The 27945-nt window shown below is 44.6% G+C and overlaps 1 protein-coding gene across 1 annotated transcript in view; it reads right to left on the bottom strand.

The window, feature by feature from the left end:
* The window catches only part of GABBR2 (gamma-aminobutyric acid type B receptor subunit 2), a 367936-nt gene that overhangs the window by 162606 nt on the left and 177385 nt on the right, over window positions 1–27945 (bottom strand). The window contains exons 4-5 of the mRNA XM_022600053.3: window positions 26594–26695; window positions 7903–7968 (exon numbers count right to left, since the gene is read on the bottom strand). Of these exons, the coding sequence (XP_022455761.1) occupies window positions 7903–7968; window positions 26594–26695 (168 nt within the window). The remainder of the gene's footprint in view (window positions 1–7902; window positions 7969–26593; window positions 26696–27945) is intronic.

The following is a 27945-nucleotide window of genomic DNA, read 5'->3' on the forward strand; positions in this document are numbered from 1 at the left end:
TGTGTATATTAGAGAATAGTTACTGTTGAGTCTAAGCGTTAGAGGTGTGTTCCTTTCATTCCTACATCTGAGGAGGCAACTCTTCTAAAACTCTCTCAACACCTGAAAAAGCCCAGCCTGCAGTGTGGAGCATCTCACTGGGGTAAGTGTGAATTAGAATATTTGTTCCTTAGCTTAAGCTCAGATTCCATCTCTATGGCCTCTGTCCATTGATTCAGTGAAGCCACCGGAGATTAAACTGAAATTGTTTCATAAGAGAGCCCTTCAACTATCTCAAGGTAATGATCACATCGCCTCTTCTCTAGACTCCTCTAACGATATGGGACTTTCACCTCCCTCATTCTAGACACTGTATTTCTCACAATGCAGCCTCAGATCATAGTCATTTTTTCCAGCAACTACATTGTAATGTTGCCCCAATCAAAACTGTTGTAGAAAAAACACAGAGAGCCCTAATATTACAATTATATAACAAAACCCCAGTTCAACAAAACTGGCTGGGGGCTAGACCTTTGAACAAAAGGGTCATCCTAATGACCCCAGGTCATTTAATCAATGGCAGAACCTGTGAGACTTCACAACTCTCATCTTTCACTGGCAGGGAGGAACTCACATATATTGAGCCCCTATTATGTGCTAGGCCATTTATATACATTATCTTATTTTATTCTCACAACAACGCTATGAGTTATGTGCTATTATCTCTATCTTATAGATGAAGACATTGAGGCTCAGAGATTGAGGAATTCGCTCAAACACATTCAGCTAAGTCAAGGGGACAAGATTCAAAGTCTGTTTTTTTAAGTTTCTCTCTTTTCTTAGCAAAACAAACAAAGTAAAACTTTCTGGAAGTTTTCTCAGTCTTAAAAGGTTGAGGCAAGATAGTGCCACTTATTACGAATGTATGGTAAAGTAAGCGACAACAGATACTGAGTGAGGACATGAGGAGGTCTTCTGATCAGATGCAAAGGCAGATTTGCATTATTCTCTGAGACCAAAGACTGTGTGATAATTTAGAGGCAGCATGGAGCAGGAAGTCAGGAGCCTCCCAGGGATCTGCTGTGATAGCTGTCTGACCTGCCATTGTTCTGTTAGGTGCTCCTTGTGAGTGAATTTTCCAGAAAACAGAAGCTCAGTCCATTTGAATGACAACACATTTTGTTTAGAATATTAGTCAATTTTGATGAAGATAAAATTTTTTCTACTGATCTTTTGAAAAAAAAAGAAAAAAGACTATAGTCAAGTAGCACTAGATTCTCTGCCACATACCAGCTGGGTAACTCTGGCACACAGCTCCTTGGGCCTTGCTTTTCTCATCTATAGCCTGTGGAAAGCAAAGCCCATCTCACTGGGTTGGTGTAGGAATTAAATGAGGTAATATATGAACAAAAAACCAACATAATCAAAAAATGGGCAGAAGATCTAAATAGACATTTCTGCAAAGAAGACATACAGATGGCCAACAGACACACGAAAAGATACTCAACATCGCTAATTATTAGAGAAATGAAAATCAAATTTACAGTGAGATATCACCTCACACTGGTTAGAATGGCCATCATTAAAAAGTCTAGAAATAGGGCTTCCCTGGTGGTGCAGTGGTTGAGAGTCCACCTGCCGATGCAGGGGACGCGGGTTCATGCCCCGGTCCGGGAAGATCCCACATGCCACGGAGCAGCTGGGCCCGTGAGCCATGGCCGCTGAGACTGCGTGTCCGGAGCCTGTGCTCCACAATGGGAGAGGCCACGACAGTGAGAGGCCCACGTACCGCAAAAAAAAAAAAAAAAAAGTCTAGAAATAATAAATGCTGGAGAGGGTGTGGAGAAAATGGAACCCTCCTACACTGTTGGTGGGAATGTAAATTGGTGCAGCCACTATGGAAAACAGTATGGAGGTTCCTTAAGAAACTAAAAATAGAGTTGCCATATGATCTGCAATCCCACTCCTGGGCATATATCTGGAGAAAAATCTAATTTGAAAAGATACATGCATCCCTATGCTCACAGCAGCACTATTTACAATAGCCAAGACATGGAAGCAACCTAAATGTCCATCGACAGATGAATGGATAAAGAAGAAGTGATACATATATACAGTGGAATACTGCTCAGCCATAAAAAAGAATGAAATAATGCCATTTGCAGCAACATGGATGGACCTAGAGATTATCATACTAAGTGAAATAAGTCAGACAAAGACAAATACTATGATATCATTTATATGTGGAATCTGAAACATGACACAAATGAACTTATTTACAAAACAGAAACAGACTCACAGACATAGAAAATAAACTTATGGTGTCCAAAGGGGAAAGGGGGGGAGGGATAAATTAGGAGTTTGGGATTAGCAGATATCAATTACTATATATAAAATAGATAAACAACAAGATCCTACTGTATGGCACAGGGAACTATATTCAATATCCTGTAATAAACCACAATGGAAAAGAATATGAAAAAGAATATATATCGGAATCACTTTTCTGTACACCAGAAAGTAACACAACTTTGTAAATCAACTATACTTCAATAAAAAAGAAATAATAAATGAGGTAATATGTGTACCATGCCTGGCCAACACTACGTGCGGGAACATTGTAGCTGCTCCTTCTCATGCCACTCTCTTTTCCAGAACTCATGGTTTTATTCTGAAAATTAGCCACTCCTATGGGCCATGCACAGTGATACTTTTGGGCATGGCCCAAACACCAAATGGCCCCAGACTATTGTTCTTGGAGTTTCTGATCTACTTTTTTTTTTTTTTTTTTTTTGGTACGAGGGCCTCTCACTGTTGTGGCCTCTCCCGTTGCAGAGCACAGACTCCGGACGCACAGGCTCAGCGGCCATGGCTCACGGGCCCAGCCGCTCCATGGCATGTGGGATCTTCCCGGACCGGGGCATGAACCCGTGTACCCTGCATCGGCAGGCGGACTCTCAACCACTGCGCCACCAGGGAAGCCCTCTGATCTACTTTTGATGGCTTTGTCTCCTTTCTAGTTGTCAGGTCTAGGCTGTCACTTTCACTGTCATTAAATCCCTCTCCTTACTCTGAATTTGCTGCTTTTAAACTGCTATGGAAAGCAGGGAGTGTTAAACATACGTGCAGAAAAAAGTACACAGCACAGGCTTTGAGTGAGGGTCTAAAAGGCTCTCCTACAAGGGAGGTAGACTGGGCTTAAATATAGCATACAGTGTCTAAAGCAACTGCAGAGAGGCTTCTGGGCCTCCATTCTGGTATTCCCACGTTCAGAAGGGCTGAGATTGTTGGACATGTGAGCCTTAAGAAGCTGCTGGTATCTTTGTCTGTCTCCTTTGCCAAATAGGGAGTTCCTGGAGGGTGGTGTCTGCTCTTTCCAGGATCCCCAGTGCTTAGCACAGTGCCTGGTGTACAGAGGGCACCCAATAAATGGTTGTAGAGTGACTGACTGAACACATTTTCAGTTTACTTCGTTACCTTGGTTTTCACTGTTTTTGTCTCTAGTAGGAATGTGGTCTCAGGAACTGTGGCCACCAAATGGGCCCTACCAGGTGATGATGGGCAGTCTTGAGCTCATGTTCTTCAGTCCCATGAACGACTCTGTTCTCTTTAGCCACAGACAGGTAGCCATGATGTAATTTAAAAATCCAATTTCCTCTTTTTATTGTTTCCTTTTGCCTCCTCACTTCCTCAGGCAAGAAGGATATTTCCCTTTTATAGGCATTTCATAACCATAATAGTAATAAATCCTCACATCAGTAAAGCAGTTAACAGTTGGGATCACAGTCACCCTGCGGTGGCCTTGTTTAAGCCCCTCGACAATCCTATGAGGCAAATAAGACAGGGGTTGTCGCTTCCATTTTAGAGGTGAGGCAGCCGGGGGCTGGAGTTGTAAAGTGGCCTGCTTGAGGTCACACAGCTGGCAGAACTAAAACTAGAACCCAGGTCAGAGTGCTTGAGAATCTAGAATAGACCACCAAGGAGGGAGGAGAAGACAAAAGCGACAGGCCATGCTCGTCCTTTGCTGGAACTGAAATGAACATTTTGCCACAGGGCTATAAATAGTCCTTGCATTTGCTAGAGACTACTCTCCCCTTGGGTGGCAGGTCCAATCTCAAGAACATGCAGGGGCTTCCCTGGTGGCGCAGTGGCTGAGAGTCCGCCTGCTGATGCAGGAGACACGGGTTCGTGCCCCGGTCCGGGAAGATCCCACATGCCGCAGAGCGGCTGGGCCCGTGAGCCATGGCCGCTGAGCCTGCGCGTCCGGAGCCTGTGCTCCGCAACAGGAGAGGCCACAACAGTGAGAGGCCCACGTACTGCAAAAAAACCAAAACCAAAACCAAAAAGAACATGCAGCAACACGCTGCAAAGTTTGCACTGCAGCATTTGGATGGCAAAGATGCGGTTGTCTCCATCCCATTGTGCTCTGACCCTGACATGGGTGGAGAGGTTCTCTCCCAGGGTCTCTGCTCCTAGCAGCCCCTCCCTCCGTCACACGCCAGAGTTTTGATTCAGTGTGAGGACACTGAGAAGACTCTCCTCAGGACCTTCCAGGCCTGCCAGAAGAACTCCTTCCTAACCAGATAAGACTGACAGTCCTGACAGGCAGATCCATCTGACGGTCTGACACACGGAATAAACCCCCAACCAAAAACTTCTGAGAAACCACTCAGTGAATAAAGCAGCCAGCAAAGACTCTAAGAAAAAGTCCATCTGAAGATACCCAAAGTCCAAGAGGAAGAAGAAAGTGAGATGAGGAGGTGGGATGATGTCCCATGCTGTGTAGAAGGCAAGCAGCCTGGGGCTTTGGGTCAAGAGGAAGACAGCCATGCCGTCTGTTCTGAAATAGAAACCACGCTGCTGGAAATGCCACTCAGAAAATAACCACAGTGCACGGCATGGAGGGAAATCACAGCCACGCCTCAGCTTAGGGTTTGGCTCAAATCAGAACAGGAGGGGACTTCCCTGGTGGTCCAGTGGGTAAGACTCTGTGCTCCCAATGCAGGGGGCCCAGGTTCGATTGCTGGTTGGGGAACTAGATCCCGGATGCATGCCGCACCTAAGAAGTCCACATGCCACAACTAAGAGCCTGCATGCTGCAACTAAAAGATCCTGCGTGCTGCAACTAAGACCCAGTGAAGCCAAGATAAATAAAGAAATAAATACTAAAAAGAAATGAAAAAAATAGGAGATCTGTCTGCATTTTGTGCAAACAGGAGATGGCCAGTGCTCAGTGTGGCAACTTCACAGATCATTTTTATTAATTTACTTTTCCTCAATTGATCGACAATCACCCACCATGTGCCAGCTGTTTGCAAGGTCTTGGGGATATGTAGGGGGCTTCCCTGGTGGCGCAGTGGTTGAGAATCTGCCTGCTAATGCAGGGGACACGGGTTCGAGCCCTGGTCTGGGAAGATCCCACATGCCGCGGAGCAACTAGGCCCGTGAGCCACAACTACTGAGCCTGCGCGTCTGGAGCCTGTGCTCCGCAACAAGAGAGGCTGCGATAGTGAGAGGCCCGCGCACCGTGATGAAGAGTGGCCCCGGCTTGCCACAACTAGAGAAAGCCCTCGCACAGAAACGAAGACCCAACACAGCCAAAAATCAATAAATAAACAAATTTGGGTTTTTTTTTTTTTAAAAAAAAAAACAAAAAACCCAGCTTCTTCTCTAAAAAGTTATGTCTTCTAATTGGAGCATTATTTTCCTTTTCTAAATGGGCCATTTCTGGACCTTAGATGGTAACATGCAAAGTATTATGACTTTTGAAATAAAATGTATTAAATCAATTTGCTCCATTTGTTTCAATTTTTCTCATGCTCCTCCTTAGATTTTCATATGGAAATACTCCTTAACTACCCTTAACTGAGACGCAGGATGCTTAACACAATCGAGGAAAGTCCATCAGTTAGTAAATTCGTCAGCCCAGTGGTGGTCCATTCCATCCTCAGAGACCTTACATAAACAAATAAAAAAAGGTTGCTGACATTTGCTGAGGGCTCACTGTATGTCAGCCACTATGCAAGGTGTTTTTGCTCATTTAAGCTCCACGACAATCCTATGAGACAGGTGTTATTATTATCCTCACTTTACAGATGAGAAAACTGAGGTTCAGAAAGTGTCAACAAGCCCAAATTCAGTTACTAAGCTGCAGACCAGTAGTTCAAGCCCAAGCAGACTGACTCCGGAGCACTAAGCTTCACGCAGGGTCCCCTGAAATGTCAGCCTATAGCTTCTCCTTCCTCCCTGCTATTTTGAAAGGTGATCAGGCGGTTCCCGCTTTGCTCCTGAGCCTTCATGAGGAAATATCCCTGGGTGACTATGGTTTCCGCTCACTGCTCTCTCCTTACTCCTGGCCTTTTTTCAGTTTCTGCATCTCTCCTGAAATGGGGCACCAGGAGCTGAGCAGGATACCCCAGGTGGGGTCTCTCCAGCAGAGAGCAGAGGGATGACCCGCCCTAGTTGTGGACGTGCAGCATGAGGTCACCTCGGCTCCCTGGAAGCTGTGCTCACACTGGTTACTCATGGTAACCTTGAGGTCAACTGAGACTCCAAAGTCTCTTTTGTTCTAAACGCACAGTACTCCTCAGCTATACCTCTATCATCTTGGACATAGGCAGCCCAATTTGTTCTAATATAACCTTATATTAGGACTATTAGATTTAGTCTTCCTGGATTCAATCAAACATTCCAGCTTGTTAAGGTTCTTTGCACCCTGGCTATCTTCCAACATATTTCACAACTTCTAAAATTCCTATAAGCCTATTTTTATAATCTCATCCAAGTTACTGAAAAAAGGTCAAAGAAAACAGAGGCCTGTGGCCCATCACTAGAGACCGCACCTAGAATAACCTCAGTCTAAGAGGAGGAGCTTATTGGGTAGACAATTCATGTAACTAGGCTCTCATTCTGTTGATTTCTCTCCTGACCCTGAGGTGGAGGAGGGTGAGCCAGGGCATCAGAATGGAAAGACATAGTCCCTGTGTTAGAACTCTTACATATGCTCAGGTTAGAATATCATGTGGAGAGGGCTTCCCTGGTGGCGCAGTGGTTGAGAGTCCACCTGCTGATGCAGGGGACACGGGTTCGTGCCCCAGTCCAGGAAGATCCCACATGCCGCGGAGTGGCTAGGCCTGTGAGCCATGGCCACTGAGCCTGTGCTCTGCAACGGGAGAGGCCACAACAGTGAGAGGCCCACGTACCACAAAAAAAAAAAAAAAAAAAAAAAGAATATCATGTGGAGAAAAGAGGATTTGATTGGGAATCAGGTGAATGGGGATGGAGCCCTGGTTCTGCCATAAAACAACCCTTGGACAAGCTTCTCCACCTCTCTAGCCTTCTAGCTCCTCATCTGTAACAAGGGTACAATAGTAGGGTACAATAAAGCAAGGGTAACAATAGTAGCTTCACATGGTTATTGGAAAGATTAAGTGAGATAAGGTTTAAGAATGTACTTTGTCACCTATCACACACCAGACAATTAAAAGGATTCAGTGGTAGATACTGAACAGTTGACGGTCTGTGCTAAACCTGAGTCTCTGAGCCCTGCTTACAGGGCAGGAAGGGGTCTGAGGCCTCCCGGTCTCGCCCTGGAATCTGGTGTCTCCCTCTGTGTGGTGCACACAGCACTGCTCCATTAAGCAAGGCTGGGTGGAGGAGACTTAAAACTAGCTGGCAGCGCTGAAGCAATGGTAAGACAGTGGGTTTGGTAAACTGAGGTTCCTGGTTCCTCCTACAACTGCACTGTTCTGAGTCCTGGGGTTTTAGCTCCCCGGAAAGATGAAAGAGCAGTGAGAATAACACTTCTGCTTCCAACACCCCAGACTCCGGTCCACTCAAGGACCAGGCAGTGACACTGAGTACAAGAAAACGCTTCGTGGACCTCCCCAAAGACATCCATGACACAACCAAAGTGTTACTTACACAACAGAACACTTTTGCTGCCATATTCTGGTCAAACTGGCCAAGGATGATCCGCACGTCGTTGCCCTGTGGACAGAAGGACACGATGTGAAGGTGAGCGTGTGATCGGCACAGCCCAGAGGGCTCGAGGCAGCGGGCAGGGATCATTCACATGCCCCAGGCTCCCCAGCAAGAGCTCTGCCTGAGGGGGTGGGCAGGGCAAAACCTCACCCACCAGCCGAGCCGAGCCTGGATCTATGGCTCTCTCTGGGCCCAGCTTTCCCTCAGCTACTGCTGTTGGCCCTGCGTGGTCTCGTGGGTAAACCCTGGGGCTGGAGGCTAAAGGCTCTGAAGAGCCTCATTGTCTCCCCTGCTCTCCTCCAACAAGGGCAGGCAAACGCTCCGGGGCACTGAGACAGCGTCTGCTCTGCTCTCCGTCCTTACTCTACACATACGGAAACTGAGGCCAGAGGAGAGAAAGTAATTTCTAAGGTCCCCAGGGGAGTTGGCAGCGGAAACAAGTTCCCAGCCAACACCCCCTCCCCCTCTAGTATTCTAGACTTTTCCACCTTTCTCGAGTCCACAGAGCTTCCCAATTAAGAAGTTTCAGAGTCTCTTTGAGTTCTCAGCTTTGTTCAAATCTCAGCTCCACTTGGGTGGCCTCAAGTGGCTCCTTTTCCCATCTTAGCCTCAATTTCCTCATCTGCAAAATGCAGATAATGGCAGTACTTAGAGGGCTGCTGAGAGGACTAAATGAGATAATCCTCATAGAGTGCTTAACATAGTTCCTGGCACAGAGTAAACACCCAGCTAGAATTAGTGTCTTATAACCTTCTCCCAACCTATTCTTCTCCCTTTATTGCAAAGGAAAATCTATATTCAAAAGCTCTATAAATGGTTACTTATTATCTTAATATCTCAATATGGTTAATAGGTATATATTGTACCATGGGTCCTATCACTCATTTATTCATTCAACAAACATTTACTGAGTGTCTGCCTGAGGCTCCCTCCTGGGTCAGGGTAAGGGGTTCTTGGTTGCTTTCTAGGGGAAGGAACCCTGCCCTGCCCCCATATAGAACAGGCAGAAGGAGGATGTACAGGTAGCCTCCAGGAGACCAGCCGGGCCCCGGCCCACACGCTTGCTCCATCCCAGTCCTGCCCTCCGCACTGACACTCAGTCCTGCAGGTGATGTTACCTTGCTGCCATTTACCCCGCCCTTTCCAGCAAGCCTCAAGGCTCTCTGATGCATAAAGAAGAGAAACATCCCTTTAAAGATCAGTTTTTAGCATCTTTCAAAATTGGAAAGTGCTGACTGGGAGGCCATTTTACTCATCATGTACTTTAGCAAAATAAAAAAGACTTGGATTCTAAAATCACCCTTCGTTTGCAAGCAAGAATGGAAAGAAGAAAAAAAAATTTCCTCTGAAAGGACTTTGAAAGATCATTAACAGAGCAGTTGAAGGAAGGCAAGCCTTTGTCATCACCATGGCTGCAATGCTATAGAAAGTTCTAAGCTGCTTCTGTTCTGTGGCCGTACTCCCGGGCACACTCCAGGGTCTTTCTGCTTGTTTGTCGAATTTTTTATAGCATTTCTTGCTGCTAACAGTATTCACCTACCCATATCCATATCCATATCCATCCAGCAAACATTTATGGAGCATCTACTTTGTGCCAAGCCCTGTGCTGCTAAACACGGTATAGTAGAAACAGCTTATTGGATTTTGGAGTCAGAGAGACCTAGGTTCACATCCCAGCTCCGGCACTGACCAGCTACATGACCCTGGGTCTTAATGTCCTGGAGCCTCAATCTCCTTATCTCTGAAATGGGGATAATATTCCCTGCCTGACCCAGTGGTTGTAGGATTCATGGTAATGAAACCCACCCACTGGCTTCCATGGTGCTCTCTCCTGGCTCCCTCCTGCCTCCTGGTCATTCCTGCTCAGACTCTGAATCAGCTCCTCGTCTTTCTGCCCATCCCTAATGCTGGTGTTCCATACAGTTCTGCCCTCATCACTCTCCCTGGGCAATCTCATTCATGACCCCAGCCACAACTCCCCTCTGAGCATTGTGGACTCCCAAGTCTCCCTCCCCAGCCCAGACTTTTCTCCAATTGCCCCCTGGACACCTCCACTTGGATTCTCTCAACATGCCCCAAGTTGAACTCATCATCATTCCCAACATGCCTACTTCCTCCTCCTGTATTGTCCATCTCTAGAACGGAGTTGTCAACCTCCTACTCCCTAAGGTCATAAACTTGGGAGCCATTCTAGATTCACTCCTCTCCTCATCTTAGCCATAACCATGGCCTGTTGGTTCTGTCTGCTCACTAGCTTCCTGAATCGCCCCCATGTCTCCAGCCCCATTGTCCTGGGTTTAGCCACCATCACTCTCTACGTGGTGAACCACTACAGCCTCCCAGCTGGATCCCTGCCTTTAGTCCTGCTCCATCCACCCAGTCTCCAGAAAGCACACAAGGGGATCATTCCAAGATTGAAATTTGATTATGTAAAATCTTTCCATGGCTCCTGGAGCTTTACAGATCAAACTCTGAGCTCCTTGGAACATTCCAAATTTTTTACCAACTCACTCCTGCTCATTTCTCTAATCACATTTTTTGCTACTCCTCCACAGCAGGGAGAATGAACTACCTGCAGTTCTCTTAAATGGTCTGCCATTCACTCCTTCATTCATTCACTCATTCATTCATTCACTTTCTCACTCTGTCCCCTTTCTTTCTTTCTACAAGTTCATTCATCCAGAATGCCATTCCCTCCCACTCTACACGCTCTGCCTGGAGAGCTGCTACTCCCCCTTCCTGCCTTAGCTCAGGCATTCCTACTCTGAGAAACCATCTCTGTCCCATTAGGCTTGGTGGTCATTTGCTCCTCTGTGGGCCCAGAGCACTCTGTGCTTCCCTCTATCATGGCCTGAGTCTACTTGTTTGTTTTCCCCATTGGACTGAGGATAACTTGATCCATCTCTGGGTCTCCAGCTCCCAGAACAAGGCATGACACATATATCAATAAATAGGTATTAAATGTGTGATTAAGTGAATGAATGCTGTGTGAAGCACAAGCACAACGCCTGGCCCACATTGGTTATTCAGTATCTGCTGGTTATTATCACCAACTGCACTAATATCCTGCTAGCCTAGGGCCTAGGTACTGGTTGGGTTCACCATGTTCATTTCTTGAATGGACCGAGGGACTTGCATCTTCATGGTTGACCACCTGGTCACCTGCTAACAGATAAATAAACAGCTCTGCCACTTGTGGACCATTTAGTGTCTCTGTTGCCATGACAACCAAGTTGCATTGACTGCTTGGTTCTGTGCTCCCAAACTTTTAGGACTGGATGGGGGCCCAAGGGATTGCTGATCTTGTTAACCCCTTCCCAGAGAGGCAAAAATCTTTCCCAAATCCAGCACAGCACCCCAAAACCAGCAATCTTGCCTTGGTGTCCCCTGACCATTAGAGGGTCCTGGAGAAACAGCCTATCCGGGGCCAGGTTATGCCTGATGCAGGAAGCTATTCACACCCACTCTGACTCTAGACAGTGAGTAAGAAGGGCAAGATGCTGCAAAGCCTGGGAGAAAAGAGGACGAGCCAGCACTCAGTGCAGGTGGAGCCTGGATCCCAGGGTAGGCAGAGGATAATGGGAAATATGACTGGACTGGGATCCTTAGGGGGCCCTTGAGAGCAGCATAAAGAGTTGAAGGTGCTTCTCAAAATGGGATATGTGTACTCCCAGGGCAGAGGAGTTCTCCTGAGAGTATGAAAAGTGCGGATATGCCTGGTTCTTCTTTCTGGAGTAGCAATTTACTGGAAGATTCAGGGGTGAAGGGAAACATTTTGGATCGGGGGAATCTTAAAAGTTTTTAACACACCCACACTCTCACAAAAGTTCCAGAATCACACTTTTCAATGTTGCATAACTTGTATGTTTTCCTTAAAATCCAGAGAGAGGAAAGAGATTTTGTGTTGGCAGTGGACCCTGCTTCTGGCCAAGCCCGCCCACCTCCCTACCAGGGGTATCAGTGCACTCTCCTCTATGGCTGAAAGGGCTTTGGGGCAGTTGAAGGGCTGCCAGGGGTAGGGGAGGACAGCCATGACCATCTCTAAGGACGACAGCGCAGAATGGTGCTGTGATGTTAGAGCTGGAACGTGGCAGAGGGCAGGGTCTCAAAAATCCCTGCCATGGACTCTTGGCTCTGCAGGGGGCCGCCTGGAGTGAAAGTAGATGTCCCGAGATCAGACAAATGACAGCTTCTTCTTAGAGGGCTAGATCTAAGGTAATGGATGGTAGCAGAGACCTATGTTCACACCCTCAACAGGCCACACCCCATGGGGGGCAAAAATGGAAGGGAACAGCCATGGGGCAGGAGGCCTGGGGAGGGGTACTCAGTCCAAACCCTGGGTGGATTTCCCTTCCTCTTCCCTGGCCCCTCTCATCTGTTGTCTAGGACCTCTTTGTCTCTGGGGCCCTTAAAGGGAGCTAAAATCTCACATATAAAAAATGACACTTAAGAAGGATGACTCAATTCAAAGCACTACTGTATAAAGCCCCACTTTACACGGGATCCTAGCAGAGTCAAAATAAATGACAGCTCCCGAGCTCTTTCTAGCCACTGCCCTAGGAGGTACGTGCTATAATTATGCCCACTCTGGATAGTTTCATGAGCAAACTGAGGCCCAAAGACTTAAGCAACTGTCCTAGGCACAGCAGACACTGTTGGTCCTGCTGGATCCCCTCCTCCGGGCTAGTGCACCCAACCCAGCTGCAGCGATGGTGCGCTGCCACCAGCTCCCTCCCTTCTCTGGAGAACTTCCCTCAGCCAAGGGGAGCTTCCTGGCCCTAGAAGGCCATGTTGTGCCCCACATCCCATAGCAGCCAGTGACTGACTCACATGGGTAGAAAACTCCAGCCCTCTTGCTGAAAGGTGGGACCAGCTCTGTGGTGCAGACTGTGCTCCAGAGATCCGGTGAGGCCAGGTTAAACCCATCTCCAGCCAAAAGGCATTCTGGCCTAGCTACCCTCTTGCCTTATCCTGCTTCTCTCCCCTTCTCCTGAGCCCACTCTCAATAAATCTCTTTCACAAGAATCCCAGGCTCTGTTTCTAGGGAGTTCAACCTAAGACACCAGGTCACAGGGATAAGAAGTGGTGACTTTGGCCTCGACCCAATGTGGGTCTGGCCCCAGAGCCCAAGCATTTGACCAGTCACTCCTATATATTACCTCCCACGCTGAGAAGGCCAACCCCACCAGGCCTGGGCTGCTGGGGCTCAGTACCGAGTCTGCAGCAATGACTCATGGAGAAAAGTCCTATGGATTTTGAAGTCAAAGGACCTGAGCAGCAAGTGTAACCCTGAGACATTAAGACAGCTGATGTGCATTTAAAAGAGCAGGAAAGCAGAAGGCAACCCATCTTGCTTCCCTGTGACAGCAGCGTGGGGTCCTGCTAGAAGATCAGGGTTGACCCGGACACTGACCTCCTGCCATCTCTGCATCTGTCTCAGCCTACGTTTAATAGCTTCCTGGTTTCCTACAGACGCACACTACCCCACTACCCCACTGGGCTGCTGAAAAATCAAATGAAACCATGTTCAACGTTGTAGAAAGGGGTAAGGTGCAATGAGCCCAAAGGTGGCTGAGCTATTAGAGGCCGGCCATGATGCAGGCTGGGAGGTGCCCCTGACCTGGAGCAGTGGGCACTCGTGAAGTGTTGAGAAGCCCAGGCCTGCTCCGACTCCCCCACTTTGGTTGTGAGACCTGGGGTAAGCCTGAGAGGGTTAGCAAAGATGTTTTCCAAAGTCCCTCTTGGCTCTGACAGACTGATTCCACACCCAGAATGAGTATTCTCTTTTATTTAGCTAAAATTAGTCCTTCTTAGACTTTTTTTTTTCTTCTCCAGAAGTGTCCCTAAAAGCAGAGAAGCAGGAGACATATACTCTTAAGGACGGGAGTGAAAAACGGTACAGCCCATAGCAGCCCACTGGCAAAGCATGGCATTTCTTTAAAGTTTATTATTTTATCTTGAAAATTCATGTATATTTAGCCTTCCAATAACATATCTATGTTTATCTTAAGATAAAAATAATGCTTTTTCTTCCCATGTCTCTGAGCAAAACTGGCCTGCTGGGAAGATGCACTACATTTATCCTGTAGCTTTGCATCCCCTCGGGGTGCTGGTATGAACCTCAGGTTCAGGCAGTCAGGCTGGATTCCCGGCCCATGGCGGGGCAGGTAATTCCCACTAGGACTTTCCCATGAAGCAAAGTGGGGAACAGTTCCCCTCAAGAGCTATCCTTGTGGTCTTCCTGTAATAGAATAATGGCTCCCCAAAGATGTCCATGTTCTAATCCCTGGAACCTGTGAATATGCTGTGTGACATGGCAAGGGGGAATTAACATTGCAGATGGAATTAAGGTTGCTAATCAGCTGACTTATAAAATAGGGAGATTTGCCTGGAGTCTGAATCCTGAATGATGGCTTGGGGGCTGCTCCACAGAAGGCCAATAAAGCAACTGAAATTGATAGGGACAGAGTAAAGGGACAAAGCAAATGATTAAATAGTTAATCCCACTAAGGGATCATAAGTAAAAGAAAAAAGTATGGGAGACCCCTGTAAGTAAATAAGCACTCAAGGAAGCAGGCTTGCCTAGCAACAAAACCATGCAATAGAAGCATGAGACATGCCCCAAAACAATAAAACAATGGTGGAATGAGACCCACATCCTGCCCAGGGAGGTCAGTAAGTTAATGACTCCTAGGACATGCTCCTCTGTGCACACTCAAAACAAAAATATAGGCAATGTTGGACCAGACTCTGGCTTGGCACAGCCATGTGGCTAACAGGGTCTGGGTGCTCCAGACGGGTGTCAGGCCTGTGCCTCTGAGGTGAGAGAGCCGAGTTCAGGACACTGGACCACCAGAGACCTCCCGGCTCCACATAATATCAAACGGCGAAAGCTCTCCCAGAGATCTCCATCTCAATGCCAAGACCCAGCTGCACTCAACGACCAGCAAGCTACAGTGCTGGACACCCTATGCCAAACAACTAGCAAGACAGAAACACAACACCACAAATTAGCAGAGAGGCTGCCTAAAATCATAATAAGGTCACAGACACCCCAAAACACACCACCAGACGTGGTCCTGCCCACCAGAAAGACAAGATCCAGCCTCATCCACTAGAACACAGGCACCAGTCCCCTATACCAGAAAGCCTACACAACCCACTGAACCAACCTTAGCCACTGGGGACAGAAACCAAAAACAACGGGAACTATGAACCTGCAGCCTGCAAAAAGGAGACCCCAAACACAGTAAGTTAAGCAAAATGAGAAGACAGAGAAACACACAGCAGATGAAGGAACAAGACAAAAATCCACAAGACCAAACAAATGAAGATGCAATAGGCAGCCTACCTGAAAAAGAATTCAGAGTAATGATAGTAAAGATGATCCAAAACTATGGAAATAGAATGGAGAAAATACAAGAAACAATTAACAAGGACCTAGAAGAACTAAAGAGCAAACAAACAATGATGAACAACACAATAAATGAAATTAAAAATTCTCTAGAAGGAATCAATAGCAGAATAACTGAGGCAGAAGGACGGATAAGTGACCTGGAAGATAAAAGAGTGGAAATAACTACCGCAGAGCTGAATAAAGAAAAAAGAATGAAAAGAATTGAGGACACTTTCAGAGACATCTGGGACAACATTAAACGAACCAACATTAGAATTATAGGGGTCCCAGAAGGAGAAGAGAAAAAGAAAGGGACTGAGAAAGTATTTTAAGACATTATACTTGAAAACTTCCCTAATATGGGAAAGGAAATAGTCAAGTCCAGGAAGCACAGAGAGTCCCATACAGGATAAAACAAGGAGAAACATGCCAAGACACATATTAATCAAATTATCAAAAATTAAATACAAAGAAAAAATATTAAAAGCAGCAAGGGAAAAACAACAAATAACATACAAGGGAATCCCCATAAGGTGAACAGCTGATCTTTCAGCAGAAACTCTGCAAGCCAGAAGGGAGTGGCAGGCCATATTTAAAGTGATGAAGGGGAAAAATCTACAACCAAGATTACTCTACCCAGCAAGGATCTCATTCAGATTCGATGGAGAAATTAAAATCTTTACAGACAAGCAAAAGCTAAGAGAATTCAGCACCACCAAACCAGCTTTACAAATGCTAAAGGAACTTCTCTAGGCAGGAAACACAGGAGAAGGAAAAGACCTACAATAACAAACCCAAAACAATTAAGAAAATGGTAACAGGAACATACGTATCAATAACTACCTTAAATGTAAATGGATTAAATGCTCCAACCAAAAGACATAGACTGGCGGAATGGATACAAAAACAAGACCTGTATTTATGCTGCCTACAAAAGACCCACTTCAGACCTAGGGACACATACAGACTAAAAGTGAGGAGATGGAAAAAGATATTCTATGGAAATGGAAATCACAACAATGCTGGAGTAGCAATTCTCATATCAGACAAAACAGACTTTAAAATAAAGACGATTACAAGAGACAAAGAAGGACACTACATAATGATCAAGGGATCAATCCAAGAAGAAGATAACAATTGTAAATATTTAGGCATCCAACATAGGAGCACCTAATACATAAGGCAAATGCTAACAGCCATAAAAGAGGAAATCAACAGTAACACAATCACAGTAGGGGACTTTAACAACCCACTTTCACCAATGGGCAGATCATCCAAAATGAAAATAAATAAGGAAACACAAGCTTTAAATGATACATCAAACAAGATGGACTTAATTGATATTTATAGGACATTCCATCCAAAACCAACAGAATACACCCTCTTCTCAAGTGCTCACAGAACATTCTCCAGGATAGATCATATCTTGGGACACAAATCAAGCCTTGGTAAATTTAAGAAAATTGAAATCGTATCACGTATCTTTTGCAACCACAACCCTATGAGGCTAGATATCAATTACAGAAAAAAATCTGTAAAAAATACAAACACATGGAGGCTAAACAATACACTACTAAATAACCAAGAGACCACTGAGGAAATCAAAAAATACCTAGAAACAAATGACAATGAAAACACAATGACCCAAAACCTATGGGATGCAGCAAAAGCAGTTCTAACAGGGAAGTTTATAGCAATACAATCCTACCTCAAGAAACAAGAAACATCTCAAATAAACAACCTAAACTTACACCCAAAACAATTAGAGAAGAAGAACAAAAAAACCCCAAACTTAGCAGAAGGAAAGAAAGCATAAAGATCAGATCAGAAATAAATGAAAAAGAAATGAAGGAAACAATAGCTAAGATCAATAAAACTAAAAGCCGGTTCTTTGATAAGATAAAAAAAAAACTGATAAACCACTAGGCAGACTCATCAAGAAAAAAAGGGAGAAGACTCAAATCTATAGAATTAGAAATGAAAAAGGAAAAGTAACAACTGAAACTGCAGAAATACAAAGGATCGTGAGAGATTACTACAAGCAACTATATGCCGAAAAAATGGACAACCTGGAAGAAATGGACAAATTCTTAGAAAAGCACAACCTTCTGAGATTGAACCAGGAAGAAATAGAAAATATAAATAGACCAATCATAAGCACTGAAATTGAAACTGTGATTAAAAATCTTCCAACAAACAAAAGCCCAGGACCAGATGGCTTCACAGATGAATTCTACCAAACATTTAGAGAAGAGCTAGGACCTATCCTTCTCAAACTCTTCCAAAATATAGCAGAGCGAGGAACACTCCCAAACTCATTCTACGAGGCCACCATCACCCTCATACAAAGATCAAAAAGATCACAAAGAAAGAAAACTACAGGCCAATATCACTGATGAACATAGATGCAAAAATCCTCAACAAAATACTAGCAAACAGAATCCAACGGCACATTAAAAGGATCATACACCATGACCAAGTGGGGTTTATCCCAGGAATCCAAGGATTCTTCAATATATGCAAATCAATCAATGTGATACACCACATCAACAAATTAAAGGAGAAAAACCATATGATCATCTCAATAGATGCAGAGAAAGCTTTCAGCAAAATTCAATACCCATTTATGATAAAAACCCTCCAGAAAGTAGGCATAGAGGGAACTTACCTCAACATAGTAAAGGCCATATATGACCAACCCAGAGCCAACATCTTTCTCAATGGTGAAAAACTGAAACCATTTCCTCTAAGATCAGGAACAAGACAAGGTTGTCCACTCTCATCACTATTATTCAACATAGTTTTGGAAGTTTTAGCCACAGCAATCAGAGAAGAAAAAGAAATAAAAGGAATACAAATCGGAAAAGAAGTAAAGCTGTCACTGTTTGCAGATGACATGACTCTATACATAGAGAATCCTAAAGATGCTAACAGAAAACTAGAGCTAATCAATGAATTTGGCAAAGTAGCAGGATACAAAATTAATGCACAGAAATCTCTTGCATTCCTATACACTAATGATGAAAAATCTGAATGAGAAATTAAGGAAACACTCCCATTTACCATTGCAATAAAAAGAATAAAATTCCTAGGAATAAACCTACCTAAGGAGACAAAAGACCTGTATGCAGAAAAGTATAAGGCACTGATGAAAGAAATTAAAGATGATACAAACAGATGGAGAGATATACCATGTTCTTGGATTGGAAGAATCAACATTGTGAAAATGACTCTGCTACCCAAAGCAATCTACAGATTCAATGCAATCCCTATGAAACTACCAATGGCATTTTTCTCAGAACTAGAATAAAAATTTCACAATTTGTATGGAAACACAAAAGACCCAAATAGCCAAAGCAATCTTGAGAAAGAAAAACGGAACTGGAGGAATTAGGCTCCCTGACTTCAGACTATACTACAAAGCTACAGTAATCAAGACAGTATGGTACTGGCACAAAAACAGAAATACAGATCAATGGACCAGGATAGAAAGCCCAGAGATAAACCCACGCACATATGGTCACCTTATTTTTGATAACGGAGACAAGACTATACAATGGAGAAAAGACAGCCTCTTCAATAAGTCGTGCTGGGAAAACTGGACAGCTACCTGTAAAAGAATGAAATTAGAACACTCCCTAACACCATACACAAAAATAAACTCAAAATGAGTTAAAGACCTAAATGTAAGGCCAGATATTATAAAACTCTTGGAGGAAAACATAGGCAGAACACTCTATGACATAAATCACAACAAGATCCTTTTTGATCCACCTTCTAGAGAAATGGAAATAATAAGAAAAATAAACGTATGGTACCTAATGAAACTTAAAAGCTTTTGCACAGCACAGGAAAACATAAAGAAGATGAAAAGACAACCCTCAGAATGGGAGAAAATATTTGCAAATAAAGTAACCGACAAAGGATTAATCTCCAAAATTTACAAGCAGCTCATGCAGCTCAATATCAAAAAAACAAACAACCCAGTCCAAAAATGGGCAGAAGAGCTAAATAGACATTTCTCCAAAGAAGATAAACAGATTGCCAACAAACACATGAAAGGATGCTCAACATCACTAATCATTAGAGAAATACTAATCAAAACTACAATGAGGTATCACCTCACACCAGTCAAAATGGCCATCATCAAAAAATCTACGAACAATAAATGCTGGAGAGGGTGTGGAGAAAAGGGAACCCTCTTGCACTGTTGGTGGGAATGTAAATTGATACAGCCACTATGGAGAACAGTATGACGGTTCCTTAGAAAACTAAAAATAGAACTACCATGTGACCCAGCAATCCCACTACTGGGCATATATCCTGAGAAAACCGTAATTCAAAAAGAGACATGTACCACAATGTTCACTTCAGCACTATCTACAATAGCCAGGACATGGAAGCAACCTAAGTGTCCATCGACAGATGAATGGATAAAGAAGATGTGGCACACATACACAATGGAATATTACTCAGCCATAAAAAGAAACGAAATTGAGTTATTTGTAGTGAGGTGGATGGATCTAGAGACTCTCATACAGAGTGAAGTAAGTCAGAAAGGGAAAAACGAATACTGTATGCTAACACATATATATGGAATCTAAAAAAAAAAATGGTTCTGAAGAACCTAGGAGCAGGACAGGAATAAAGACGCAGGGGTAGAAAATGGACTTGAGGACACGGGGAGCTGGGATGAAGTGAAAGAGTGGCATGGACATATAAACACTGCCAAATGTAAAACTGATAGCTAATGGGAAGCAGTCACATAGCACAGGGAGATCAGCTCGGTGCTTTGCGACCGCCTAGAGGGGTGGGATTGTGGGGGTGGGAGGGAGACGCAAGAGGGAGGAGATATGGGGATGTATGTATATGTATAGCTGATTCACTTTGTTATCAAGCAGAAAGTAACACACCATTGTAAAGCAATTATACTCCAATAAAAATGTTAAATATATATATATATAGGGAAAAGATGACATACTGAAACCTGAGATAATCTACCATAGTTTAGTATATTTTACCGCCTTTTTTCTCATTTTCATAGCACCACGACAGTCCCAGTTTGACCATGTAGGACAAGAAAACTCCCTTACCTGACGTGGAGGAGGAACTGATGATGGAAGCTTGACGTCTACTCAAGAACGAGGAAGATGGGGGCCTTGTTCACCTCCCCACTTTTCCTTTGATTATAAAACCTTGGCCACTAAGTTCTCGGCATGGCACTCCCTTGCCTTCCTGTTTTTATCTCTCACAGCGCTCTATACTAATAAACTCTTTCCTTACCTGTCATTCTGCCTCTTGTTGAATTATTTCTATGCCTAGACAGAAGAACCTATGCTCTACTAAGGCCTGGAATGCATTCTGTGGTTTCAAAATGAACAGAGGCGCACGTCTCGAGCCTGGTGCTCACCCCCACACTTTTGCTTCAGTGTGGGCACCATGGGAATACCCAGGGCTCTTCGAAGGATGGCCTCCCGGCCCAGACTGGCAACAGTTAACATTAAAGGCCCCTGACTGAAACAGGACCAGAGTGAGCTTGGGGTCTTTAAAGGCCTGGGGTCTTCATCACACAGAGATGGTTTTATTCCTGACTTTCTTTTAGACAAACTTTGATACATATCTGCTAAATCAGCCTGATTAATTCCATTATTCAGTTCCTCTATGTTCTTGCTTATTTTTGCCTGGCTGATCTGTCCAAGACTGCGAGAGAGACGCTGTGGCTCCCAATACTATTGTGTTTGTGTCAATTCTCCTTTGTATTTTAACAGGATTTTCTTTATATATTTCAGTGAGATGTAATTTATAGCAATAATGGTCCAAGAGTGTGCTATTCTCAGGGAGAATTGTACCATTATCTATAGAAAATGACTTTCTTAATCTTGTTTAACACCTGTACCTTGAATTCTCTTTATTCTAATGTGAACACTGGATCCTTGCTGCAGTTTGGTTTGCTTGATGTACTTTTGCCTGACTTTTACCTTTGACCTTTCTGTGTCACTGTGTTGTAAATATAACTACAGTTAGTTCTTCAAAACACAATCTGAAAGTCTTTGCCTCTTCATAGGGAGTGTGACCTATTTGAATTTATGGTCAGAATGACTATATTTGGTCTGCAGTTTTAGTTTATACTTTCTGGTTTTCACACTTGCTTTCTGTTTTTTGATATGTGGACTAGATTTTCTTTGCTTTTATCTTCCATGTTTCAGGAGCTTCAGGCTCTGTTTGTATTATAGCATATTTACCGTTAAGTTATTCAAAGCCTTTTTTACCTTATATTTTTCTAATTATGAAACTCATAAGCAAAATAGTCTCTTTTGAGTCCCTTTCCTACTTAAGACCAGGAGTTTAGCACCCAATTTTTTTTTTACTCACTTCTTTGGTTCTGTTAATGGAATTTGGGTTTTTATATTTCAATTACTGTTATTACAGTATCTATTTGCATTGCATGTATTTGCACATTTGCTTTCAAAATGAATTTCTGCATCTGCATACACTTTTATAACAACTCTTTATAATGACCACTTAGCTCTCTCTCCACAGGCTTTTGTGATCCCTGCTCACCTGCTTCTGTCATGACCTCAGCTATAAAGTTTGCTATCGTTCTCGGCAGGCTGATAAAGGACTTCAAAGATTAACTTCAAGAAGGGCACTGGCTAGTAGTAGTACATCATGTGAGTCTCACACATTGGAGAATGTCTCTCAGCTGCTCCATCATCTCTGGGATTGAATGCTGCAAGTGAGTCGAGGTGGCCTGGTTTTGCACCTTTGTGGGAAATTTGTTTTTTTCTGGGCTAGATACTTGTAGATTTTCCCCTTTCTGTTTGTATTTCAAAACTTCTGACAAAATGTGTCTGGGTATTACTCTCTATTCACCAATTCTGCTAGAATGCAGAAAGGCCAGCTAGACTGCACATACAGTCTGCACATTTCCTTATGAAACTGTTGACTTTGTAATTTCAAAATGGTTGAATATCGGCAATTTTGTATGGTCCAATCTAGTAGATCTCTCTTGAGCCCACTTAAGTTTGTCACCTATTTTTTTTTAAGTAAACTTCTTATTTGAGAATAGTTTTAGATTTACGGAAAAAATCACAAAGAGAGTATATATAGTTCCCATATGTCCTCACCCAGTTTCCCCTATTATTAACATCTTATGTTTATATAGTATATTTGTTATAAATAATGAATCAATATCAATTCATTATTAACTAAAGCTCATACTTTATTCAGATACCCTTAGTTCTTTTCTCTAGTGTCCTTTTTCTATTCCTGGGTGCCATTCAGGATACCACATTATATATCATTGTCATGTCTCTGTAGGCTACTTTTGGCTTAGACATTCCTTAGTTTTGAAGACCTAGATAGTTTTGAGGAGCATTGGTCAGGTATTTTGCAGGATGGCCTGCAACTAGAATTTACCTAATGTTTTTCTCATGGTTAGACTGGAGTTGTAGGTTTTGGGGAGGAAGAACACAGAGGTAAAGTGCCCTTCTCACCACATCATATCAAATGTACATACTATCAACATGACTTATCACTGTTGATGCTGACCTTGGTCACCTGGTTGAGGTAGTTGTCAGATTCTTCCACTCTAAAGTTACTCTTCTTTTCCCCCCTTTTCATCCTGTGCTCTTTGGAAGGAAGTCACTTAACAAGTGGGTAGTTCTGCTCTACCTCCTTGGGCCTGAAATATCTACATAAATTATTTGGAATTCTTTGGCATAGGAGATTTGTCTATTCTCTCTCATTTACTTACTCAATCATGGGTATCTGTTTTATACTTTGGGTTATAATCCAATACCACTTTTATTTTATTGCTCAAATGTCCCAGCTTTGGCCATTGGGAGCTCTTTCAGTGGCTCTTTCAGTCGGCTGCTGTACTCTTCTGACACACCTCCATCAGTGTGTGTTGTTGATGTGGTTTGAGCACGTCCTTAACTTTCTGGCACTACAAGCTGTTCCAGGATCATCTTGTATGTTTCCTGCCCCAGTCCTAGAGTCAGGCATTTCTCCAAGGAGCCCTGGTTCCTTTTCATGGAGAATGGTATTAGAAACCAAGATCTGGGTGGTAGTTGTGCTTGTTGATACTGAGATTCCTGTTTTGTTTTTGATTTTGATTCTGTTTCATTTGTCCAGTTTTCCCTTAGGATCTCCCTACTCCAGTGTCCATAACTTATCTTTCCTCTCATTAGACTGATCTCTTTGACCATTTCCTCTGAATTCTGGCAAAGCAATTCAAGAGTTTTAGTTTCCTTGGCATTAACTCTGCTCTCTACTACCTCCAATGCAGATTTTAATTCTGCTAGTTGCTATTTAGTTTTCTTCCTTGTCCTCTGTACTTCCTTCTCTATCTTATCCCACAGCAAACCAGAGATCTGCTTTTTCTCTAAGCTTTCCAGAAGTTACTTTTCTTTGTTCCTGAGTATTTTAGCCTTGTGTTCTCTGTTAGCTTTGTCTGTCCAGACTTGGTATTTTGTTTACACAAACTCAGCAAATGTGTTGAGCAAATTAGGTTTGGTTCCAGGTGCTGGGGAATAAAACAGTGACCAAGACAGACAGAAACTGCTGCCTCCTAGAGCTTACATCCTAATGGGAGGAGACAGATGACAAAACAACTGGGTAAAATGAATGGGAGGTCAGATATTACCGTGGGTTGATCTGTATCTCCCAAAGATATGTAGAAATCCTAACTCCTAATACCTCAGAATGTGACTTCATTTGAAAACAGGGTTGTTGTAGATGAAATTAGTTAAGATAAGGTCATATTGGAGTAGGGTAGGTTCTTAATCCCACATGACTAGTGTCCTAATAAGATGATGTTAAGAGAAAAGGGGGAAATGTCAGTGAAGGCAAAGACTGGAGTTATACAGCCACAAGCCAAGGAACATCAAGGATTGCCAGTGATACTGGAAGCTTAGAGAAAGGTACGGAAGAGTCCCCAAGGCTGCTAGAGAGCATAGCCTTGCTGACATCTTGACCTTGGACTTCTGGCCTCAAGGTGTGAAAGAATAAACTTCTGTTGTTTTAAGCCACCTAGTTTGTGGTGCTTTGTTATGGCAGCCCCAGGAAACTGATACAGATGTCCATCAGTGAAATGGAGAAAATTAGCAGAAAGCGGGGGTGGGAGTGCGAGGGGAAGGGATTTAAATTTTAAATAAAGCCTCTGGGAAACGGGGACAACTGAGCAAAGACTAGAAGAAGATGCAAAAAGGAGCCATGCAGGTTCTGGGGGAAGAGCACTCCACACAGAGGGGATCCTTTGCCAACAGCCTGAGCATGCTGTCCTTGGCTCTGCTCTCCCGGGCTTATGTGATGCTGGAATCCTTTCTCAGAACCGCAGCTGTGTGGGGTGGTGGAGAAGCGGGACCATGGCATTGCCCAGATCTGAGTTTGAATTCCAACGCACCACTTTCCAGCTGGGTGACTAGGGGTGAGTTCTTAACCTCGTTGAGGCTCAAGCTCCCCATATATGAAACGGGGATACAAAAATTCTCTCTGTCCCAGGGCTCTGGGGAGGGCTGAATGGGCAAGTGAAGGTCAAGGGCTCTGCAGGGGTGCCTGGCCCTTGCTCAATGCACTGGAAAGGCCGGCTGCTGTTCCCATCAGCGTTCATATCACTCCTGCTTCTGTTGGAATTGGCTGGCTGATGAGCAGAGCACCCAGTTCCATCCATCCCCAGTTTCTTGTAGGCTTTCAACTAATGCATCTGCTCCACACATAAAGGCTCTTTAAATTTTAAAGCCCACAGAATTCTGCCGGGTCTCTGAGGTGCAGGAAACTATTTCCAGTGCCCACCCTGGGGAGACACTGCGTGTGGCAGGAGAATGTCAGTGCAGCACCAGAGCCCCGTCCACCCCAGCCCCACCCCAAGTAGTCCCTGCAGAGTAGGCACTCCACTCCTCTGGATCCTCCGGGCCTCTGCACAGCCCGACTCCACCGTCAGAGCAAATCGTCTGTGGGGGAAGAGCTGGGCAGATCCAGCCCCAGACACCTAGGCTGCTAGCAGGCTCTCCCTAGCTACGGTTTCCTCATCTGCAGAGGCTCCCAGGGCTGAGATGTCAATGCAGATGTGGTATCTGCTCCTGAGCAGGTGACAAACAACGGGTGCTCTGCTCCCTTGCTCCCCATCTCCCCATATGTGAACTGAGGGCTTCATGAGCTCTAAACTGCCACCCGCTCTGATTGGTATAACCTGGGACCAGCCCAAGAGAGAAGGGACACGTCAGCAGTTGGCATCTGGGGCCTCAGGAGACTTTCAATGTGGGCATGACGAATGGAAGAGTAAGGTGACGGTGACAGCTCTAACTATGTCTGTACCTTCTTATAATCCCCCAGCAGCTCCCCACTGCCCTCAGGATAAAAGACCAAACTTCTTAGCTCAACATCCAAGGCTCATGGAAACTGGCTCCAAATTCTGTTTTCGGCCTCAGCATCTTTCCCACGGCCCCGCCCGGATACTCCAGCCTCCAGGAATTCCTGCTGACCCCAAGTGCACAGTGAGCATGGCTGTCCTGCCCTTTGATATTCACCCTGCAGGTCTCATTCCTGCCCATCCTCCATGGCGTGGTGGAGGCTTGTCTGAATCCTCCCCGGGGAGGGATGAGTCACTTCCTCCCGTTGTTCCCCAGCCCCTCGGTTCCTGGTTCCCCTGAGAGGTATCTGCCTTCCGTACCAGCTCTGAGTGACCTGAGGACACTGGCAGGCCTGACGGTGTCTGGGAGCCCAGGAGAGTGTCTGGCACAAACACGGTGTTTGGGAAATGAATGGACAGATGACAGTTAGGAACTACTTACAACTGGGCAAACATCTAGTTGACCCTTCTGTTCCTGGAGTGAGTGTCACTGGAGGGGGTCAGGAGGCTGAGCTTTCAGTTCCAACAACAGTACTTCCTTGCTGTGGGTTTGGGCAAGAGAGTTACTCTCTCTGAGCCTCTTCACAACAGACATGATAATAATTGCGCCCTGGTTGCCTCTCAGGCTGGGTTGAGAGATACAGAATCACCCAGCAAGCTCCACATGGCTGTACACCTGGCAATCAGACCTCTGGCCAGTGCTGGACAACCAGCACTGGGGACAGCCAAGGGAAGCCAGCTTCTGAGAGCTTCTCCTCATATGTCAGATGCCAAGGATGAAGTGAAACAGCCTGAATTCGAGACTCCTTCAAAGTCAGGGGATTTGGGGAACCCCAGGAGCATGCGGTCAGTCTGTCCTCTGGGCTGTGGCCAGCTGCACCTACCTTAAGCTTTTTGACACTGGTGCAGGGATCATTGGAGAAGCTCTCAGTGTCTGAAATCTCGATGTCCTCACCATACAGAACCCCGGTCAGGTCGTTCCTCACCTGCCAGCAAAGAGAAAGCAGAGGGTGGGTGTGCTGGCGGCCACAGGAAGGGCCAGTTCAGAGGGGTTGTCCTGGGAAGTGGCTCAAATGGGCAAAGTGATTTTCTCCATCAACGCACAAAAGGAGTAGGTTTTACCTTCATTAAAAACTAGAGTGCCCCCTGGGGCCTTGGAGATCTCCCAGTCCCACTCCACACTTGACACATAGGCATAAGGAGGCCAGACAGGGAATGGGCTTACTAAAGTTGCCCAGGAATTTTCTGGAAGAATTAAGACAAGCATCCAAGTCTCTGGAGTTTCATGCTGGTGTTTCATACTATCTCCAAATCAGATTAGTTAAGTACATCACGCTGTCTCCAAATCAGACTATTCAAATACTTCTTTATTTATATTTTGCATTATTTATTTGCAATATTACTTCATTTCTAGGGTAAAGAAATAGCTGAGATATTCATATAGACAAAGTAAAACAGGAGAGAGTAAGGGGGTATGGAATCAGCCTGAGATGTTAAACATAACTATGTGTCTGCTGACACACAGAATGACTAACATCTATGTGCTTGGAAAGCAGAGAGCTGCAAACTCCAGTGTTCACACCAACTAGCCAATGTGTGAAGCAGCCTGTGTGGAAGGATACTAGGGAGCGGTGGGGACTGTGGCAAACTGGTGACTATATGCCTCACCTAAAGATGGCACTTGCTGCTCAGCTCCAAACATGCTATGCCAGAATGTTGGTCCAGAGTCACCAGGCCTTCTGATTTTGGGGGAGTGAAATCAGAAATCCAGATTTTTTTTTTATTTATTTTTTTGCCACGCTGCACAGTATGTGGGATCTTAGTTCCCCAACCATGGTTTGAACCTGTGCCCCCTGCAATGGAAGCATGGAATCTTAACCACTGGACGGCCAGGGAAGTCCCTAGATTTTTAAAATACAGGATCTCCCACATTTTAAAATGTTGATATTATTTTCAATTTGTTTTAAAAAACAAAGTTAGGACCAAAACAAATAAATTTGAAATCTGTATCTGGCCCATGTCCAGACTCTATACCCTCTGACATAAAGCCATGGAAATGAGACTGTGTGTTTTAGTAGAAAGAACCAGGTGGGAGTTTTGGGACCCAAGTTCCAGGTCTTGCTCTGGCACTGAGTTGCTTGTGACTTCGGCCTCTCTGTGTGACCCTTTCCCTCTTAGGGCTTCAGTCTCCTCCTCTTCAAGAGAAGATGATCTTTAAGAGCACTTCTTGTTCATA

Source organism: Delphinapterus leucas, chromosome 6, assembly GCF_059928025.1.
Source record: "Delphinapterus leucas isolate spDelLeu-1000000601 "Yukka" chromosome 6, BTC_Dleu_Yukka2, whole genome shotgun sequence".
Lineage (NCBI taxonomy): Eukaryota > Metazoa > Chordata > Mammalia > Artiodactyla > Monodontidae > Delphinapterus > Delphinapterus leucas.